Raw genomic sequence first — 21,893 nt, forward strand, 5'->3', positions numbered from 1 at the left:
TGTGTTTGCATGTTACTATTGATAAGTAATTTCCTATCATTTAATTACAGCTTACTAGTGCAGCTACGACCTTTGAGGGATTTAGATGTCGAGGAGCACATTAAAGAATTTGCAGCAAAGCTGTTTTTAATCCCCAGTCCCCCACCAGGATCACTCCACTTGGTAATTATTCCTCCTGAATTTCATCATGATTTTAACATTATGCCTTCTAAGATACTGAGATGCTGTTTTCAATAAACTGGATGACATTCATGAGTGTCAGGTCAGAGATTACTTGGTGATGTGGAACTGATGTCAATACCTGTGCTTTAAAAACCAGGCTCTACTAATAATCAATCATTATTAATAGAGAAAATAACAGTGTGACCATGGTTCAGGCTGGAGTGCTGGCATACCAGCCATGTTCTTTAGTTTTCAACACTCCTCTGGGAGGGTTTTGGCTCATGCCAACTATGTGTGGTGTGAGATGATGCCTGGGCAGGTCTGGAAGCAGCAGGACAGTGTGCAGGGGATGAAATGTTGAATTGGCTGCTGCCTGGATAAGAGCAAGCTGAGGGTGGAAACTCACATCAACATTTGTATGCAGTGCTGTGTATTTGTTCCTTTCTGACCCTTCCCAAGTCCAGCCAGATGGCAGCTGGGTCAGTGATTTCAGCACACACTCTGTTATCTACTGCAGTGCCTTCTGGGGAAGCAGAACTTCAGCCAAGGGCTCTTCCTTAGCTGCTTTCCTTGACCCTGGGATGAGGGGTGAGGAGGGGAGGAAAAATAGCATAGCTGGAAAATATCTGAGTGATTGGCTAAACCAGCTGTGAGTGCTGAAATGTGCAGCACGTGCAGGGCCCGACCCCCAGAGATTTGAGCTGAAGTATCTGAAACTCTGAGAGACCTCATCCTTTTGGCTTGTTTTATTTTCTTAGCATGGCAACTTATGCTCACTTATTTTGCTAATAGTTTTTTCTGTTTCCTGTATGAATTTTATCAACAGTTTTGATTTTCCAGTTGTATCTACAAATATAAATTCAATTATTTTGTTATGCTTATAATAAAGCAAGTTTAATTCTGTTAAAAGATGTTAAAAAATACTGGCCAGTCACCCTATGAGAATGAGAGGAGACAAGTACATATTAATCTTTCAAACTACCATTACATCTTAATATTTCCCTCTCTTTTTATTTTACTTTTCTGCAGTGTGCAAATACCTGTCTTTTTGCTCTCAATTCAAGTTAGTATTTTGTAGTTGGAACTAAAATCCTGAATTAAATGTGCTGTGGGAACATTCTCATTAAGGAGTAAACAGAAACCATCTGTTATTACAGGTATTTCACATGAAACCACTTCAAATAATAATTCCTTCACGAGAGGATCCAGACAGTCCAATTATTGACTTGGACCTCCATCTTCCATTGTTGTGCTTCAAGCCAGAGCAGGTGCTGCAGGTAAAACTAATTCATACTTTTAAATGTTTTAGAGATTGACAGTATTGGTAATTTGTAGTTTAGGAAAAAAATCAAGATGTTTATTTGCTCAAAAAACTTTATAAATCCAGGAATTCAGAATAGTCTTAGTTCTGAATATTAGAGCTATGGCAAAATAAACTATACTACTTCTTAAAGATATTTTGTTATTGGTGGACCTGATTAGATTAAGGGATATTACATTTCTTTGCCTGTGGTCTAGAAATTGGTGTTAAATTTCTTCAGAATATATTTTAAAATGTAACTACCCAAGCCAACTGACAGATTTTATTTTGAATTTTCACTACATGCATTTCTACAAGATTTATAGTAATTTTTTCATGTTTAAGAAAGGGGCCTGTGGGAAGGATTGATGACAATTGGCACTCTCATACAAATAAGATGTAAATGGTGTGGAAATACAAAAAGCTATTTGCAAAGAATTTTTTTCAGTGATTCACAGAGCTTTACAATAATGTAAGCTGCAGTGTCCTTTGTAGGTTTCTTGATCCAATTCCCTGCTCAAAGGCCACCTGTGAAGTTAAGTTAGATTGTTTAAGGTCATCAGTTTTGTCTGAACCACTTTCTCTAAGAAACCTCCTCAGTCATGAGAGTTGGCAGCTCTGCCTTATTTTTTGGGGGGTTTTGTCCAAACATGCATGTTATGAATAAAAGTATCTCAAATCCTAAATGGTGCTGCTGATGCATCTTGAAATGGGCATTATTTCATTTTATAACTCTGTAAGATAACTACTAAGAATGAGAATTTTGAAGCTGACTCTCACAAACAGATGAAATATTTGCATTTTTAGTTTTTCTAGATACCTGTTTGCAAACATTTAACATTCTGGCTTTGTTTTCCAGATCATGACCTGTATTTTGACTGAGCAGAGAATTGTTTTCTTCTCTTCTGACTGGGCTCTGCTGACACTCATTGCTGAATGCTTTATGCTGTACCTGCACCCCCTTCAGTGGCAGCACACTTTTGTGCCCATCCTGTCCAGGCAAATGCTGGATTTTGTGATGGCTCCAACATCTTTCCTCATGGGATGCCATGTTGATCATTTTGATGAAGTGAGCACGGTATGTTTCACACCATTACCACTCCTGATTTTTACTTGCAGTGCATTTGTCCCCTTCCATATTAGGGAATATTAGATTACCAAGTGTTTTATGTACTGGGATTAACATCTGTTAAGACAATTGCATTTATTTTTCTTGAATGTAGTTGTTTAGTTACCTGTACAATTTTCTACTTATGGAAAAAAATTCAGTCCTTTTCTGGCTTACATCCTCGATGAAATTAATTGAGAAGTATGTAAATAAGAACTCAATATTTTTGCAATAAATGTACAGTCATTCTATTTTCTTTTGTTAAAAGGAAGGTGAAGATTTAATTCTAATTAATATAGATAATGGAGATATTTCACATTCAAAAATGGTTGAAGAGGAACTTGAGATTCCAGATGTTCCAGCACAAGCAGCAGAAACTTTCATAAAAAGGTGACAAGATCTTGAAGATGTGTCTATCTTAGTGCATAAACCATGCTTGATGCTCCAAAGTTTTTATTTTGTATTATTTATTATTATTATATTATTTCATTCATATAAACCCCACTGTATTTTAGAAAAGGGCAAATTGAAAATTTCAATTAATTAGTATAGAAGTGGCTTTAAGCAGTCAAATTATTTTGCAACAACTGGAATGCTTGTTTCTTTTTATTACTGATGCACATTACACTCTGAACTTTACAAAGAAGACTGAGTGCACTGTGATTTAATTGAGTGGGGCTCCCTGGAATCTTGTTAGCTTGTCAGCACTTGTAAATCAATCTGGCATTTCTCTAGCTGTAAGATGCATGGCCCTAAATGACTTTTTTTTTTTTTTAAAGGTATGAAAAATTGTTGGTGTTAGGATGTAAGTTAATAGTTTTGTTCTGTGTGTAGGGTGGAGGGTCTGCAGCTGCACTTTGATCTGGAGCTCTGCCATCTCCGAGCCTGCACAGACCTTGGGGAGCTCCAGACCCGCAGGAGGGCTTGGCAGCAGAAACTGAACATGGATGTGCAGCAAACCATGTTGCAGTTAATTGTTAATATCTTCAGGTAAGTGGGTGTAATATTTTCTATTGTGAGAGCATGTGGTACTGGTTAAGGCATTTTAGGCATCAGTGAAAATATTCTCATTTTGTCTTACTTTATAGATACTTTGTAAAGCTTAGGTTTTGTTAGGGAATATGAGAAGGAGATCCTGTAGCCTGATGGAATAAAAGTCATTGATGTTTTGATGTATATATACATTACTTGAATATTTTAGATAAAACTCTTCTACTTTTGAGCTTGTCTTTTGAAGGAAGATTTCAGGAAGAGAAGGGCAGTTCTTGGAAAAGCTTAGGCCCAGCAGGGATATCAGTGAAGTTTTGGAAAAGCTTAGGGCCCAGCAGGGATATCAGTGAAGTTTTGGTCCCTCCTATTAGAGGCACATGAATTCAAACCAGGACAGGGTAGAAGAGCTGAAAGCAGGAACAAGAATTCAGAACCTGGGTGTGTTTGGGCTGAGAATGGATGAGATGCCTGGAGAGTGCAACACCTGAGAATGAAGGAGGAGCTGTTTAAGCTCAAGGGCAAATTTTGGCACAAGAAAGGACAATTGGCCAGGAGCTGGACTCAATCCTTGTAGGTCTCTTCCTACTCTGGGTAGTCCATAATTCTATGGTCAGAAATGTGGGGTACTGGCTGTGTTTGGGACTGGCATTTTAACAATGATGTGGCCTCTTGCTGGAGGTGGTTCTTCCCTTTGGATCAGCTACTGAATTGCTCATGGGAATTCTCCTTGACACTTCCAGTCAGAAGGAGCTGGGTTAATTTAGAGTCCAAATACCAGGTGTCTGTTATTGGATCAGCTTAAGGAGAGTTCCTGCAGGTGTCTGGACCCTCCAAGAAGGACTGTAGCTGCTGGGTGTGGGAAATAGAACAGTCTTTACAGACAGTTGATTATGGAAACTGAAATGCATTTATCTCCACTGTGAGATTTTTGTGGATTTCAGTGTTTGGCAACAATAATTCCAGACAAAGATGAGGACAAATGCATTTTTGCTCATAACAGCTTGAACTCTTTAATGCACTGAACATTTGGCTGCATAAAATGAACAGATGCTTTGCTCTCTAAGAGATAATATGTATCACAAAGGAGTTGATTCTTTTGCTTTCTTTCTCCTTTCCTTCAAACTTTGTCTTTGTTCTTTTTTTTCAGCCTTGTTTCTTCTATCTCCTAACTCTGCCAGCATCCAGGACTGAAGGAAAGTAACTTTCTGATGCAGTTGTTCTGTCTTCAGCAAAGCATTGTAGTGATTTTGTGTGTGGAGGTTCCATGTTTAAAGCAGACAGTGCTAAATTATACAGAATGAGATAGAAATATGTACTTTCATTGACCATACCTTTTCCTGACCCCATATGGTTGGATAAACTTTAACAAGATGTAGTAAGAACCCTGTTTTTCATGTCCCTGTTACAGATGCAATGTGATGGGACAGTGGGAGGTCAGGTCACATCTTTCAAATTGCCCATCTAGGTGCACTTGTCTGTTGTGCTCCAGTGGGTTGTGTGTGATTCAGGGACTGTGTATGTAAATGGAAATCCAGCTTTGGAGCCTAAATCATGATTTACACAGATTGTCCTTCATGGTTTGCTAAGTCTTACAGTGTATGTAAGTTTGGCAGCAGGTAGACTACCCTACTTGTAAGAATTTGAAATCTTTTTTCTATGATTCAGTAACACACACTTGTTCATTAAAACTGAGTTTGCTTTCTAATACTGCAGCACATTTCTATTTTGCCTTCTGATGCTGCAGCATGTTTCTAGTAGTACCAGTGGGCTGCTGCTATTTCAAAAGTATGACTTGCTTACAAATCTCCAAGCAGATTTATCTATTTATTTATTTTTGTCTCCAGAGAGGTAAAAGACCACCTAAATTATGAACACAGAGTGTTTAACAGTGAAGAATTTCTGAAAACAAGGGCAACTGGAGACCAGCCATTCTACAAAAAGGTAAATTCAGTGCTGTGATTATCTGCTATTAATAAATTTGTATTTTAGGATTAATGCCAATATCTGGAAATTTGAAGTAATAAATCCTACATGAGAAGCAGTGTTTCTTGGATAAACATTCCAATGGAATATTGTTGCAATGTGCAAACATTCTTAAAAATAAACAGACTAAAAGGAAAATCTTAATATATCCTCAGGAGAGAAATTGATTTGAAATCTTTTGACCAGGATTTCAGATTAATAGAAATAATTAAAATATTTTCAGCAGCAATTTCTAATATTATAAATGAAATGGTGGCAATTTTATGAATTGAAGTTTAATATTAGTTAAAAACTCAGATGTACATATTTAAGAAGAGCTTTGAGCAGCTGACTCATTTAAATACCAAATAGCAAAGTGGCAGGTTTGCTTTCAGGTAAATCTTAGAAAATAACACACTATGAAGTAGATACTAGTGGTGTCTGGAATAATATTAAAAAAACTCAAAAAAATCCACTAGAAAGGACTAAGATTTGGAATCTCCTGGTCGTAGAATTGCTGGCAAACTGTGCCACCTACTGGAGGAATACTGGAAATTGGGAATGCTAATGCTTTTGGAGATGTTTTTTTTTACATTGTGCATTGCAAGTGGATAAGTAAGAGGCATTTGAACATTTGTATCATAGACATGTTGTATTGCCTCAAATCCCAGATTTCATCTTGTTAACTGTGCAGTGATGAGTGGTGGTGGCTTTCCCTCTTTTTAATCCACAGTGAGTGGTGTTTTGAGTGGTGTTTTTTGTTGCGTCCTCTATCCTAAAAGTAGCAATTTGAGCTTTTTAGAAAGTTATTTCTAGATGACATCACAATAATTACCTGAGTAGGGAACAATTTTTGGGATTACCAGGAGAAAAGATGATTCACTTGTCTTTTCAGTATGATGACATAATGTTAATTTAGAGTTCAACTTCTTATTCCAAACCATAAACAGTACTATCAGCACTTGGCTTAAGTAGAAAAGATAATAATAAACTTGTAGCTCTGTTTTACTCAGTATTTCTCATTTTTGTTTGGTTTCACCTCTTGGAGGGCAGTTTGAGATTACTGTTTGCCACTAAGCAAATATCAAAGTCCAGAAAGTGAATGGAAACTTAATTAGTTTTTTCTTGAAGTTTCCAGTCTTTTCATTTTTGTGTTTGCTAAATTGGAAGGTCTCAGTTTTGCATGTGTAAAGGTAATAAAAATGAGCAAGACATGCTAATAAAAATGTGAATTTATAAATGATCCACAGTTAACTCCTTTGTGTCTCACAGGTTTTAGAGACCTACATGTTCCACTCTTTCCTTAAAGCTCGTCTGAACAGGAAGATGGATGCTTTTGCTCGCCTTGACTTGAGTACCCAGTCTGAAGAGGACAGGTAAAGATTTCTCACTTCTTATTCTGGTTTTGAATCTTCTGTTGGTATCAGTGATAAAAGTCCTTTTGTCCATATTGGTATGAGTTCAGGTCATCTATAAGTAAGATTATGATTAATTGCTAACTCATTTAATTATGATTATTGTTAAAGAGTTACATGAACAGCTGTTGAAATTGTAGATTTAATACTATTATACAAAAAACAAAAAAAACAGGCAGTAATTTAGTGTCTATGTGTGAGTTCTGACACTAGTGATGTGTTGTTTCTATTTCTCTCAGGTTAGATTTGATGTTTCCCTCCCCCAGAAGGCTGACCATAGAGAAAATGGCCTCCAAGCGCGTGAGCGCGGCGCGCAAGGCCAGCCGGCGCATGGTGATCAGCATGCCCAACCTGCAGGACATCAAACTGCCAGAGGGGCCCTCCAGGAACTCCTCACTTCGAAAAGTGGAGAGAGCTGTTGGTAAGGGAACACTGGGATGGACAAAGACTCTGCTGTTGACTTTTGGGGTGACATCACTGAGTAGTTTGAGGAACGTTTGAAGCAGCTGGGGCTGTTTAGCCTGGAGAAGAGGAGGCTCAGAGGTGACCTTATTGATCTCTACAGCTTCCTAAAGGGAGGCTGTAGACAGGTGGGGTTGGTCTCCTCCACCAGGCAGCACTGACAGAACCAGAGCACACAGTCTCAAGCTATGTCAGGGAAGGTCTAGGTTGGATATTAGGAAGAAATTTTTCACCAAAAGAATAATGAAGTACTGGAATGCTCCTCCCAGGGAGGTGGTAGAATCACCATCTCTGGATGTGTTTAAAGAAAGACTGGACATGGCACTTGGTGCTACAGTCTAGTTGAGGCATTAGGGCATAGGTTGGACTGGATGATCTTAGAGGTCTCTTCCAACCTCATTATTCTGTGATTCTGTAATTGTCACACAAACACTGTCAGCCACTGGGAAGAAATGATGGGCCAAGTCACTTTGAGCTGGGGCCTGTCTGTGCTTCCCCTGGCTTGTGAAGTCACAAGTATCCTGCTGGAAGTTTTGCTGGAACACAAAAGAGTGATTGGTCCCAGTGGGATTGATATTGGAGAATTGATTTCTGAGTCCTCACCCAACTTATGTCCAGTTCTTTACTACCTTTAATTTAAACACAGGCTTAAGCTTATCGTGGTTTAGAAAGAACTCCATGAGGGTTTTTTTTTTTTCCTTTTTTCTTTAACTTTTCCAGAATTGATGTTATCTGATGAGGGAATATTCTCATAATAGGGGAAATAGATGCAGAAATGTGTTTGTGTCCCTAGCACAGCTGTAATCTTTCCTGTTTCTTGTAACTGCTTGTTGCTGTGATGGGGATTCTGTTTGTTGTTTGTAGTATTGCTGATTGTGAAGATATTTACAATCTGCTCCTTTCCCTGATCAATGTACTCTCTTGGTGTTTATTTCTAGCTATGAGAACACCCTCCAAATCCATCACCACGTTCAAAATCCCTGAAATTCACTTTCCTCTGCTGTTCCAGTGTGTTCACTCCTACTACACAGACTTCTTCAACCACCTCAGCAAAGCCATCAGTGCCTTACCCCCCGAGAACTCCGCCTTGCTGGCAAGGTACTTCTACCTCCGGGGCCTTGTTAGCTTGATGCAAGGAAAACTACTAAATGCACTTTCTGACTTTCAGAACCTAGAAAAAACAGACTTAAGAATTTTCCCTACTGATCTTGTAAGAAAAATAGTGGAGAGCCTGCCTCGCTCGGAGCGCTTGCAGGCAGACCGCAAACCTGAGCTCAAGAGGCTGATAAGTCGAGTGATGGAAAAACAAAGGGAAGCTCTGAAAATGGATGACCATGTAAAAAATTTTGAATTGCCAAAAACACACATGCAGCTGGATGATTTTGTGAAGAGAATTCAGGAGTCTGGGATTGTCAGGGATATAGACACGATCCACCGGTTATTCGATGCCCTGACAGTAGGTGAGTATGAGATTGTTGGGGTTTTTTTGGTTATTATTAAGCATTGTGACATGAAAAAGGGAGATTTACTCAAACTCTTAGTGTTGGTTGGTCTGTCAGTGCCCTGGGAGAGCTGAGCCCCTTGTGCCTGACCAGGCTGTCAGTGTTCCATTGTGGAATTCACTGAGCAGCTGCTGCATGGAGGAAGATCCCCAGCAAAACAGAGAGACCCCTCCTGGGTGCCCTTTACCCACTGCCAGCACCCTTGCAGGACTCACATTAACAGCTTAAAGAACACTCTCTATTAGTAAAATTATCAGAGGTTAAAGTCTGAGAATTGCTGGTTGTAATATTTGACTGCAAAAATACATTTAAAGCAATATATTAATTCAAAGCCTTATATGGACAAGCTCTAATCCCCAGTAAGAGCCAGCTGGAAATAATAATTCAGTGTGCCTAGAGTGTGATTGTTACCCAGCAGGTGATCCTGTAGGGGAGAATACAGGTTCAGCCTGTTAACTGATCCCAGAATTTATATGAAATCTTCTCTAACTTCTCCCCATTCTTAACTCACTTTTATACCATTCCTTTATGTTTAGGTGGAGCTGGAGTGACTCCAGTCACACATTTTACTCAGCGAGGGGTGGTTGTACCTTGGTGGGGGATATCTCAGGATAGTGCCTGAGATAACCTAGGGATGGGGACATGTGCCTGGAATGTCTATACTTACAGGCACAATAAAGAGGCACAATTTGACAGTTACTGTCTTTCCAAACCCATCTTCCTGTACAAATCTGTGTAATAGTTTCTCACACTAAAGGGGTTTTAAAATTCTTTTAGGACAGCAGAAACAAATTGATCCTGAAACATTCCGAGATTTCTACAACTACTGGAAAGAAACTGAAGCAGAAGCTCAAGAGGTGAATCTGCCACCAGCAGTAATTGAGCATCTAGATAAAAATGAATGGGTGTACAAGTTATCCTGCTCAGTTAAAACCAACTATGGTGTGGGGAAAATAGCTCTGACCCAGAAGCGCCTGTTCCTGCTGACCGAGGGAGGCCGGCCTGGCTATGTCCCAATTGCTGCTTTCAGGGATATAGAGGTGAGCATCAGCTTCCTCTCCTCTGGCATGCCTGGGGAGGTTATGTCCCATTCTCCAGAATCAGCTGGCTCTCAACATAAAGTTTCACTAAAGAGAGTAGGAAACAGTGCTGAAGTCACTATGAAAGTGATCAGGTAAAATTCTGGGGATTTGGACCAAAAATTTCATGACTGAAAATCAAGAGGTTATACCCTCAGAGAAATGGATATGGAGTAGGTAAGTTTAATAACATGAGCATTAAATGTGCTCATGTGGCTGAAGTATCAGTGGGTCAGCTTATATCCACTGTTGAGCCAAGGCTGTATGATGGTGTTTAAATTTATTTTCATAAATCCAGCTCTGCTTAATTGAGTGTATGGACAACTGAAATAATTAGCTGTAATTAGGCAAAGCTGCCCTGTAAGCTGAGTGCTGAATCATCTGTTATTTGGATACATTCTCTTTGTTTTCTCTTTCCTGTAACTTTCCAGGAAGTTAAGAGCACAACTGTAGCTTTCCTTCTTTTGAGAATACCTACTCTGAGGATTAAAACATTATCTAAAAAAGAAGTCTTTGAAGCCAACCTTAAAACTGAGTGTGATCTCTGGCACCTGATAGTGAAAGAAATGTGGGCTGGAAAGAAAATGGCATATGATCACAAGGTATAAATATGGGAATTTGTAACCAAATAATATGAAGAATATGCTGTCTCTGTTCTAAATAATTCATGCACTAGTCTTAGAATTTTATGGTGCTTCTCTCCCATGAAGAAAAATCCAGCTTGGGAATGGGTATCCATCTTATGTCTGCTTTTTGTTTTTGTTTGCATATCAAGGTTTGTCAGATCTGAAGCATTCCTGTAATAGCACTGGCTTCTGACTCCCTGCTCCTGGCTTGGAACATGGGGTGTGGGAGTGGGGTCTGCCAGCAAGTGGCAGGAATTGTGCTGCAATCCTGCCTGGTGCTTGTGCTAAGCATGGCATGTGTTGTGATTTTGAGCATGGTGTCTTGTAAGAATAATGAGCAACAGATAAACTACAGTAAGACTTCTGTTTTTAGGATCCTCAGTATATCCAGCAAGCTCTGACAAATGTTCTCCTGATGGATGCTGTGGTTGGTGCCCTGCAGTCCTCCAAAAGCATCTATGCAGCCTCTAAACTGTCTTACTTTGACAGGATGAAAAATGAAGGTCAGTCACAGCAATGCTGCAAAGCCTGTTGGTGCTGCATCATCTCTTTCTGCTCTTTCAGTGTGTATATTTTCAAACTGGTTATGTGTAGAAATACAAAAAGACATTAGCCTGATTGCACTTTCACAAATACAATTTATTTAATTGTAACTAGAAAGTTTAGGGTTTGTTTGGGTTTTATTTCTTTTTATTCCCCCCACTTTTTTTTTCCTTTTTGTTTGTTTAGGTTTTGGTTTTTGCTTCTGTCTCCATCTTGGATGCTGTGTTTTGTCTTGGTTTTTTAGCCTCCTTGGGTGGTGGATGTCTCTGCTACCAGAATTCATACAAATGGTATTTGGGCTCTCAGCTAAAGCTAGAGGGAAAGAGAAGTGAGAAATGTGAATGAATGGTGTAGAATTGACATCTCGTAAGAATTGGAGTTGTGTTTTAGGCTTAAATGTGCACTTCATTACCTTCTAAAAATCTATTTTAGTGCCTATGATGGTCCCCAAAACAACTTCAGAGACACTAAAGCACAAGATCAACCCCTCAGCTGGTGAGACATTTCCACAGGCAATTGATGTCTTGCTTTATACCCCAGGTAAGGTGATGTGTTGCTCTCTTTAGGTTAGCCCAGCTTTAATTAGCCTATAAAGCACATTATCTCAGAACACCTGGTATTATGCCTGCCTGATGTGTTCACATTCTGACATGGATTGGTTGTGTGTTGAATACTAAATCAGAAAAATAATTTAAAAAGAACAGTAATGTTGCACATTAAGATACTCCAAGGCATAGTTTTCACTGTCTTAATTTGCCTTTCTCTGCACATGTCCCTTATCACAGACTTCAATTCTGTGCTAATGGGCTGATTTCTCATTAAGATTTCTGGCTCACTTACTGAGCCAGGTGGATGGATGGATGGATGATGCTCCCCCATTGATCAATATTCATTGTTAGGTTTTTATTTTTCAGCAGAGTCCTGGGGGGGAGTTAGTTTGAACCACAATGCAAAGAACATTGTGGAGGGTGTTGGTTTCAGTGATGCTTTTCTTTTCTTTTCTTTTCTTTTCTTTTCTTTTCTTTTCTTTTCTTTTCTTTTCTTTTCTTTTCTTTTCTTTTCTTTTCTTTTCTTTTCTTTTCTTTTCTTTTCTTTTCTCTTCTCTTCTCTTCTCTTCTCTTCTCTTCTCTTCTCTTCTCTTCTCTTCTCTTCTCTTCTCTTCTCTTCTCTTCTCTTCTCTTCTCTTCTCTTCTCTTCTCTTCTCTTCTCTTCCCCTTTTCCCTTTTCCCTTTTCCCTTTTCCCTCTTTCTCTCTCCCCCTCTCTCTCTCCCCCTTCCTTCTGCCACTTCCTTCCTTCCTTCTCTCTTTCTTTCTTCATACTAAGAGAGGCTTTGATGGAGTAGACAAGAGTGAGTGAATTTATTAGTTGTATTCATAGGGCATAAAAGCCTTGCTGCAATCTCAGTGAGCTCAGCTCTTAGCCATCAATGAAAGAGATTATCTCTGCTCTGAGTATCTTTGGAGTGTGAGATTTAATCATTGGGTGAACTCAGCAAACAGATGCTAACAATCACAATGCCTTGTGAGAACTGTGTCACTCAATAACTGATGATGCAAACTCCAGAATATGCATTTCATTACAAACCTGCTCTGCCTAATAATGGCTTTCCCACAGGTCTCCAAAAATGTTATGTTTTCTTTGACTTCTCTTCTCTACTTTATTTCTAGGACATCTTGACCCTTCAGAAAGACTGGACAATGCTCATCCAAAACTCTGGTGTGCTTTAAATGAGGGGAAGGTTGTGGTCTTTGATGCCTCTACCTGGTCCATCCAGCAACACTGCTTCAAAATGGGCCGCTCTAAACTGGTGAGACTGGCACAGGATCACAGCTCCTGCTGCAGCTGGCTGTGCTTTTGTTGCTGTGACCCCAAATCACATCATTCCTTAAAAGTTGTTGAGTTCTTTGGGCTTCAGTTAATCTGGAAAAGTGGGGATTTTTGAGAAAAACAGAAAGGAGAATAAATGGATGAAAAGTAAAACAAGTCAATGTGGTGAGAAGTGATGGGTTGGATTTGGAGGGGCCTGATGGGTTTTTGGGGCAGAAAAGCAGGGTTGAAACAGTTGAAGAGAAAGAATAAAAGACAATTAGCCCAAAGAGAAGGGGAATCCTAGGAATAGATAAAAATTCACCCATACTGAAGAACTGGAGATTGGGAGGAGGTGTAAGGAAAGCAGGTAGAAGCTATAGAGAGGGAGATAGAGCTCTAGAAGAAAATGTCTCAAGCAGCAGGTGAAAGGGAGTGGTTTGTCAAAGACAACCTGAAAGAATAACTCTCTCTGTGAAAAGGGAATCTGAACCAGGCATGCCACCTGGGTGAAAAACACAAGTAGAGAGAAAACACATGAAAAGGGATTGAACATGTCACTTGTGTGAAAGATAAGAGATTGTTATGGATGAGTGTGGGAGAGAGTCAGAAAGGGAGAGGTAAAGCTGATGGTGAAGAGCTGGGTGGAGGAATGATGGAATTCCAGAAGAGTCAGATACCTAAAAGAAGATTAAAAAAGTTGCAAGTGGTGGCTGGAGGGAGGTAAATGAAGAGAGTGTGATGGAGGGGAAGGACATTCCAGAGACAGCACAGGAGACAGTATTTTCTTAAACACTACTTTTAGATTAACTAGGAAGTGTGGCTATATTGGACAGTTTGGTTGGATTCCAATCCAGAGGAAAGGAGCACACAAACCTTTCCAGTTCCCCTGATCCCCTCTGTAACTTCTACTTTGTTTGGGCCAGGAAGCACACTTCAGTCAGTCCCTAAGATAAATTATTAATCCTATTTACTGAAGGATAAACTTTGCAAAGAGATCTGTTCTCTCATTATTTATAGAGCAGAGCAAAGGACAGAACACTGGAGAGCCAAGTCTGCATCTCCTACAGTGATCATCTGAACACAGCCCTTTCCATGTTCCATTAAAGACTGATTTCTCTCCTAGGCTTTACTTAACCCTGAGCTTTTTCTCCCCAGACTTGCATGGTCATGGTGGAACAGAGTCAAGTGTGGATTGGTTCTCAGGACTCCATTATTTACATCATCAACACCCACAGTATGTCTTGTAACAAACAACTGAATGATCATCGCTCTGATGTCACAGACATCATCGTGGAGAAGAAGAATGGAACACCCAGGTAGATCTAATCTGATTTTCCTAAATGTTGAAAGAATTTGTTTTAAATGGGAGGGTTTATCTTGCTAATAAAATCTTCATTTAGCTCATTTTTGTAGCTCCCATATTGTGTATGTCAACTGAGAATTTCCTTTTTAAATAAAGAGCACTGTGCTGTTTGCAACAAAGAGGATAAAGGAGTGAATGCTCTTTTGGATGAAGGTGAGAACAGCCAGGAACTGGCAGCATCCAGTGAAGAACTGGTACAGATGCAGCTTAAAGACCACTTCACTTTTGCTTTGAGCACATCATGTTTGCAGCAAGCTTCTGGATTTTTCCTGCCTGTTTATAAAAAAAATAATACATTTATTGTTCTGTTCAGGCAAAATGCTTTTAATCTTTTGGTAGCACTGAAAAGAGTGTTGGCTGAAGGTCTTAACCTGCTGTCTTCCCATAAGAAAAGCAGCTCCAGGGTCAGTAGATCTGCCAGTGGTGCAGCAGGTGTGACTGGGTTTCAGGAAGAATTTAAGTGTTGTTGGATCCTTCTGAAAAAGCTTTGCTCATTCTAAAACAACAAATGTTAAAGGTAAAAATAAGAGAGTATAAGTTGTTTTCTCAGGTGCAGTAACAAATAAGAACATATTTGTTATGTTATAAGAGATATTTTTGTTCCAACTCAACAGAAAATCCATCAGACAACATTGCTCAGAGGAATTATAGGGAATGTTTTGTTGTGCTCTACTCCTCATACAGATGTAATGTGCTCTCATTCACTGAGCTCTGAGTTAGCCTGCAGTGTTTCTAGTTGATACAGAGTTTGTAAAGGATAATACTGAAGATAATTTAAAATGAACATTAATTTGGATTACTGTAAAATTGGTTATTTTGCAAGTAAGTCTCTTTTGTGTTTGCACTCTCTTCTGAGCATGAATGCACACTATACTTCTTAATTTTTTAAATCTGTGCCAGCAGTGAAGCATATTCCAGCAGTTTAGATGGAATGGTGATTGCTTGGAACATCAGCACTCTCAAGGTGAACCGTGTCTGTCAGCTGCCCTGCCAAAATCTCACCTCCATGAAGCTTCACAGTGACCAACTGTGGTGCTGTAAGTCCCTTCCTCAAATTGTAATAATTACACAAATCATCTTCACATAAAGAAACCAGACAGTTGTTGGATGTCCCAATTTTTTTTGCTTTTTTCATCCATGTTTTGTAGAGATGGAAGAAGTGGGCACCTGTTACTAACTCTGTGTGTTTAATATTGAAGGTACCAGGAGTTGCATTCTTGTAGTGACAACTCAGGAGTTTCGACTGCAGATGAAAATCGAGCAGCACCTGAAGGATGTGTGCTCCTCTTTCCTTGGCTTCCAGCTCTTTCCAGAGGTATTGCACTTACTCTGACAGCTTAAAGGAGGCAGGGCCATGTGGCATTACAAGCCCTGCTTATTTTGATACATTTTCTGTCAGCAGTGCTTAAATGTATCTTTCTGTGCTTTAGAGAGATGAAGTGTGGGCCTCTTACTCGGGGAGTAGCGACTTGTACATTTGGAACACCAAAGACCTTTCAAGTACACCTCAAAAGATTCATCTTCAGGATTGCTCTGAGATTACTTGTATGATAAGAGTTAAAAATCAGGTGAGAGACATCTGGGCTGTTTTTTGCCTCTTGTGGATTTCTGTACTGAAGTTTTGTTTGTTTGCAGCTGTCATTGCTTCCTCACTGGGTGGGTGCATAAGAACATGAGGTTTGGAATGTTGATTCCTCTTTGAAATCAGAGAAGCTAAAGATGCCTAACACAAATGGCTGTTGCAGGTGTACCCCAAAATGCATGGCAAGCAAAAGCCCTCATCAGTAGTTAAATGTCTGGTGACATTTATGAGCCATTGACATTTCCAGGGAACTGTAGAAATGGAAAGTTTAGGTCCTTTGATATTTTATCTCGGGGCTCCTCAGACTAAGCCTTGAAAAAAGGTTACCAGACAAACAACAAATGCCAATTAATTGGCCTGTTTTTGTAGATGACCTTTTCCTTGATTAGTTACCACATTCCTAATTCAGGATAGACCAAAGGAGCCAATGGATTCCTGCCTTGGCATCTTGTGTCCATGTCACTGTTGGCCTCTGTGTACCTGCTTTTCTGTGGTATCAGGAGCTGTGCAAGTGATTGTAGCTGTGTATCACAGGGGTCCATTCAAGGTTACTTTGCAAATACATAGCTAATGTATATCTGCTGGGAAAAAGACTTTTGGAATCCTTTTCTCAGATTTTCCCTCCTTCCTTTTTTTTAATGGAATAGGGAGATTTACTCTGTATTCAGCCTCTGGTTAGACTTTTGTACTAAAATGGAAAATCGTTTTAGGATATTCTTCCCCAAGGCAGAGATTGATATATTTAACCTCTGTTTCAAGGGAGTGAGAGGATTGTTTGGAACCCCCCAAGGCATTAAGCTCTCTTTTGTTCTACTCAATAACTTTGTTCCTTTTTCTTAAGTAATTTATGAATAAGTTAAACAATACTGAGCCCAGCAGTGACCCTTGGGTGCACCACTAGTGACAGGCTCCAAGCAGACCCTGTGCCACCACTCACACTCCTTTTCCCTCTACAGCAATGAGTTATGGAGAGGGAACTTGCAGCCTGGTAAAGGCTGACAACAACATTGGTAGGGCTGTCAGTCACAGGCTTTAATTAAAAAAAATCCATTGTTTTTCTTTAAAAAACTGGGAAGAAACCCGGCTGCTTGCTGTGTCTATCTGAAATAGGATGTGTTCTGTCTGACACCTTGGCCTGTGTCTTTTATTACCTGGTATTTGACCCAATCTCTGCGGCTGTGATTTCATTTTGAACTTGCTGGTGCCACAGTTCCCTGGAGAGCAGCAGGTTCATGAATTTCACTGCCAGCCCTGTACAGAGAAGTACTTTCTTCTCAGTGAAACAGAACAATTTCTAGTTCCTACATGTCCCTGACTTCCTTAATTTCAGGTGGAACAGGGGTTCTACATTCAGCTTATCTGCTCTTCTGTTAGCTCATAAACCTTTTGTAAAGGCTCCTTAGCTGCCTTCTCTCCAACCTAAGGAGTCTTGGCTTTTCCATCTTCCCTGTGAGGGTGGTGAGGCCCTGGCACAGAATGCCCAGAGAAGCTGTGGCTGCCCCATCCCATTCATGGATGGAGCCCTGAGCAGCCTGGTCTCATGGAAACTGTCCCTGACCATGGCAGGGGATTGAAATGAGATCTTCAAAACCCCCTTCAACCCAAGCCATTTTCTGATCTTTGCTCATATGACCCCAGGACACAGCTGTTCCTTTCTCTTGGCAGTTTTAGTTGCTCTTCCCTGGATTTCCTCTGCTCTTGTAGTTTGGGCACACTGTGCCTTACACAGGGGTGAGGGAGAGCAGCCCCATTGCAGGCCAAATCAGCAGCTGAACATTCCAGTGTGGGGCACAGGGGGTTTCCTGAACTTTGAGGAACAGAGGCAACCTCCAGGAGCCCTCAGCACATGCCACAACAGCTGAGGTGGCCAGAAGCAATGGTGGCCAAGCCCCTTATTTATACTGATAAGGAAATTTTCAGTGTTCCCCTTTTCCAGCCAAGCATGAGGGAACCTTCACTGTACCAGTGTGCCACATAAACCTCCTGGACTGAAATGTGAAATAGTGAAAATGTGGGTTTGTTTTGTTCCCCCAGCTGTGGGTTGGCAGCAGTGGGAAGCTGCAGGGCAAGAGCAAAGGGAAGATCTATGTGGTCAGTGCTGAGAGGAAGAGTGTGGACAAGGAGCTGGTCGGCCATGCTGACGCGGTGAAGGCGCTGTGCTCAGCCGAGGACAGGTACGTCCTCAGTGGCTCAGGGAGGGAAGAAGGGAAGATTGCCATCTGGAAGGCTGGATAGCCACACTGTTCCAGATGTTCTGCCTCCTCTGGGGAAAGGCAAAGACCTGGGACTGTGTTTACTTCAGCATTTTGCATCTACTTCAGCACCTGCCAGTGTTATTGTCTTGTATTTATTGGGTTTCCATCCCTGCGTTGTAGAAAATGGAAATGGAAGCAAATCTTCCCTCACACCTTGTCCTGCTCCTGCACATTTGGTAAAGGAACAGAAATGGGAGAAGACAGGACACTGTCCTCCAACTGGACATGAGGTGCTGGGGAGGGTTTGGGGTCACATTGGGAACCCCAGAGCCAGCTCAGTAATTCCATGGGAGCTCTCTCTCAGCAGTGCAAGGTTGATTAGAAAAGGATTTCATGATGCCTTTAGAAAACCAAGTGCACTTGGACTTGCAGAGTTGTCACTGTGATCGTCTTTCTGAGCTCAGAGCTGTGGGTGGGCAGTGTCCTTAACCCTTGGGGGGATTTCTGGTGCTGTTGTTTAAAATGCAGGCACAGGCAGACTCTCCCCACAGCACTGAAAGCTCCTCCAGCTGAAACAACATCTTTCCAATGAATATTTTATTTTTTTAAATGTATTTTTTTTCTTTGAAAGCAATGCACAGCACTCGGCATTTAGAACAGTTTGTGAAACTGATTTTTTTTTTAACTGAAGCATTAATTTATTTAATTCCTGTATATATTATACTTGCTTTTGGAAGTTCCTCTCAGTCTCTGTGCAGACCAACCTCTGCCCCTCCTCTCTTCAGTTCTTGTTCCTGCAATCAGAGGAACTGCTGTTATTTTGGGTAGAACCTGCTTTATTTTAAGTTCTGCACAGTCCTAAAACCTCTCCTCAAACCCTGGAGCAAGCACCAGGGGCTGCAGCCTGGAAGAGTCTCCAGAGCAGCATTCCCTGACTGGTGCCTGATGCACAGGGGTTTTTCACTGGTGACATTTATCTGCAGAAAAATCTGTGCAGAATAGTTTTATCTGCATGAGTGCAGAGTGGAAAACAGTGTCTAAAAGACTGTAAATAGAAGGACAAAATGGGCTGCTACTTTTCTTAATAAATATAAACCAGTGTAGGGCTAAATAAAAGGATATAAACAACTGGAAAATATTATGACTAGAAATTTTATGGCTCTGTATATTTCTGCTGATAAAAGTTTTTATCATAGCATGGTAACAGAAATTTTCCTTTTTTTAAACTTTTATATCCATTTAAGAATATTAAACACTATATTGATACTCTGGCCTTTGTTTTCCTTTGTTTGTTGATACCAAGAATATTGATTTTAGCACTGACTTGCTCCCCTCTGTGTGCTGTAACAAATAATAGCCAGGGGTTTTCTCTCTGCATGTTCTCCTTTCTGAAACAGCTTCTGCTGTAACATGTCCCCTTTTGAGCCCCATATCTGTGACTTCCAGTTTCCTTCTTTCCTGCCCTGGCTTGGTTAGGCTGCTTGGGGTAATTACAGGAATTAAATACTGAATTTACTGAACATACAAGGGCTGTTAACGAACTTTCCCTGGCTGCAGAAATGAACCAGCTGTACCAACCTGCTGCCCACCTGTTGCTGTCTTTATTGATTTTCATTCCTGGCATACTTTTTAGACGTGCTTTTGTCTTTTTAGCTGGGTTTTAGGTGCTCACTGACCATCTCAGCTTTGCTCCAGGATTTCAGCTGTGGGAATGGACCTGCAGTCACAGCCCTGTGAGGTTCTGTTCAGTTTTCAGCAGAGTTTCAGGTACTTCCCATGGGTCCCTTGGTGGTGGTGAGGCACCTCTGAGCTCCTCAGAGCTACTCTTTTCCACTGTGCCAGTGAGACCCTGGCCAGGTGTAGGTGCCTCTGTGAGTCACTGTGTCCCAGAGAAGGGACAAAGGGAGCAGGAGCTGCCCCTGGCAGGGAAGGGAGGCTGTGAGTGACTGGGCTGAGCACTCCCCATCCCTCCCTGGCCCTGAGGCCGTGCTGCTGTTGGGCTTGGTCAGCTTCTCTCTGAAACTCTGAGGCCAGCTGGTGCTGCCATCCCCTTCCCTTCTCTCTTAGGGAAATGTTGCAGCTTCTTGGAAACCTCAAGGTTAATGTTTGTTCAGCTTCTTTTTGCTGTTGTTCTTTTTTTTTCCTGGTCTCCCAACCTGAAACACCTGAGAGGAGCAGAGAGACCTGCCAGGAGCCCACAGTGCTCTTGGTCCTATGATCCAGTTTTTGGAGGCACTGTGTAGAGCAGGGAGTTGGACTCAATGATCCATATAAGTCACTTCCAAATGGAGCTGTTCTGTGATTCTTTGATCAAACCAAGGGATGGCAGTGTCTGCTTCCAGAAATAACCCAGCTGTGGAGATGGGAGCTGCTTGGAAATCCAGGCTGTTGTGTGCTGGCTGTCATCTCCCCAGTAAGGCCATGCAGGGAGGGAGGAAGCAGCCCCTTCCTCTGCCTCCCAGCCTGTGCTCACAGCCTGCTGGGGGCTTTCATGGGACCAGACCCCATTTTCCTCCTGGGGGCTTTCATGGGACCAGACCCCATTTTCCTCCTGGGGGCTTTCATAGCACCAGGCCCCATTTCCCTTCAGTGCCAGCTGAGTCCTTTTGGAGGCAAATGGAACTAAACCCCATCTTCACCCCCTGATTGCATTCCTTACCTGTGTGCATCCTTTTCTTCTGCCACTGTAACCTGCAGGATTCCCCCTGGCATCTTGCTTCCCTCTCCATGGTGAGTTCTCTGGTGTTTTGGCACAGGTCCCCTGCTCTCAGAGGCAGCGGGTGACCCTGTGCCACCCCAGCTGTCAGGACAGGGACACTGCTGCACAAATGTACAGAATGCCACCCTTGTCACCAGGATTTGGGCCACTGTTCTGCTGAAAATTGTCTCTGTCCCCAGTGAGCTCTGTGTGCAGTGAGGGTTCCACAGCCAGGCTGACACTGCTGCAGGGTCTGCAAATGCACGAGGTTTCACCTGGGGATGGACATGGGGATGTGGGGACAATGTGCCACCCCTGCCCCCCAGGATGGGAAACACCCCAGCTGCTGCAGAGCCTGGAGAATGCAGGGACTGTCCCCTCTGGGGCAGACTGGGCTGGGGGAGGTACAACACTGGTTTTTGGTTGTTCTTGGTCCAGACTGGGAAGTTGAGGCAGTGCTGGAGCAGCTCCTCTTCAGGCTGTTCTGAGCCACTCCAAGGCCACTGTGGGTTATTCTGTAATAAACAACAGCTCAGGGGCTGACCCAGATCCACTGTGCTCACCCCCAGCACAGCACACTGCAGCCAGCCCAGGTCCAGCCCCCTGCTGCAGCACCCTGTGATCCTTCTCTTGGACAAGGATCAGAGTCACAGGGCCAGGGATGAGTCACAACCCCTGAGCAGAGCAGGGGGATCACCCTAAAGGATTGCAAGAGTTTCTGCTTCTTGTCCCTCTTTCCAGGCCTCATCCTGCCATGGTGCTGGAAGGGTCAAGGTTTCCCCTCCTCCTACACATGGCACAGGGCCCCTTCACTTGTCAGTGTGCCAGGACAAGACAGGGATGCAGGAAATTCCCTTGCGCCTAATCCCCCCTCACTTTGGGCTCTCCAGGTACAGGTGTCCCTCAAGGTGAGGCAGAGTAGAACCAGGAGGGGAGGCAAGTAGCTACTAGGAAGTAACTCAGCTCTATTCCACCCAAACCCAGCACAGCCCCTCTCTGGCTGCCCTGCAGGTGTCTGGAGAGGCTCCTGCACCAGTGAGGAAGGTCCCCATTCTCCTCTCTGTACTGGTGAAAAAGCAACTGCATAGGCTATACC

The 21,893-nt window shown here is 41.9% G+C and overlaps 1 protein-coding gene across 2 annotated transcripts in view; it reads left to right on the plus strand.

Annotated features, from left to right (window-relative positions):
• Positions 1-19,347, plus strand: part of DENND3 (DENN domain containing 3) — a 32,115-nt gene extending 12,768 nt beyond the window's left edge. Inside the window, exons 5-23 of one of the 2 annotated variants that reach the window (XM_058803974.1) lie at positions 51-162; positions 1,320-1,439; positions 2,322-2,540; positions 2,839-2,960; positions 3,405-3,560; positions 5,405-5,501; positions 6,795-6,898; positions 7,177-7,358; positions 8,338-8,859; positions 9,679-9,941; positions 10,412-10,582; positions 10,980-11,109; positions 11,582-11,689; positions 12,818-12,957; positions 14,115-14,275; positions 15,223-15,359; positions 15,522-15,637; positions 15,753-15,890; positions 17,939-19,347. In XM_058803974.1, coding sequence (XP_058659957.1) covers positions 51-162; positions 1,320-1,439; positions 2,322-2,540; positions 2,839-2,960; positions 3,405-3,560; positions 5,405-5,501; positions 6,795-6,898; positions 7,177-7,358; positions 8,338-8,859; positions 9,679-9,941; positions 10,412-10,582; positions 10,980-11,109; positions 11,582-11,689; positions 12,818-12,957; positions 14,115-14,275; positions 15,223-15,359; positions 15,522-15,637; positions 15,753-15,890; positions 17,939-18,139 — 3,199 coding nt within the window. In that variant the 3' untranslated portion in view covers positions 18,140-19,347. The remainder of the gene's footprint in view (positions 1-50; positions 163-1,319; positions 1,440-2,321; positions 2,541-2,838; positions 2,961-3,404; positions 3,561-5,404; positions 5,502-6,794; positions 6,899-7,176; positions 7,359-8,337; positions 8,860-9,678; positions 9,942-10,411; positions 10,583-10,979; positions 11,110-11,581; positions 11,690-12,817; positions 12,958-14,114; positions 14,276-15,222; positions 15,360-15,521; positions 15,638-15,752; positions 15,891-17,938) is intronic. The other variant, XM_058803983.1, reaches the window with a different exon arrangement.
• The last annotated feature ends 2,546 nt before the right edge of the window (positions 19,348-21,893 follow it).

The sequence above is a fragment of the Ammospiza caudacuta genome, chromosome 1, assembly GCF_027887145.1.
Source record: "Ammospiza caudacuta isolate bAmmCau1 chromosome 1, bAmmCau1.pri, whole genome shotgun sequence".
In the NCBI taxonomy this organism is placed as follows: Eukaryota; Metazoa; Chordata; class Aves; order Passeriformes; family Passerellidae; genus Ammospiza; species Ammospiza caudacuta.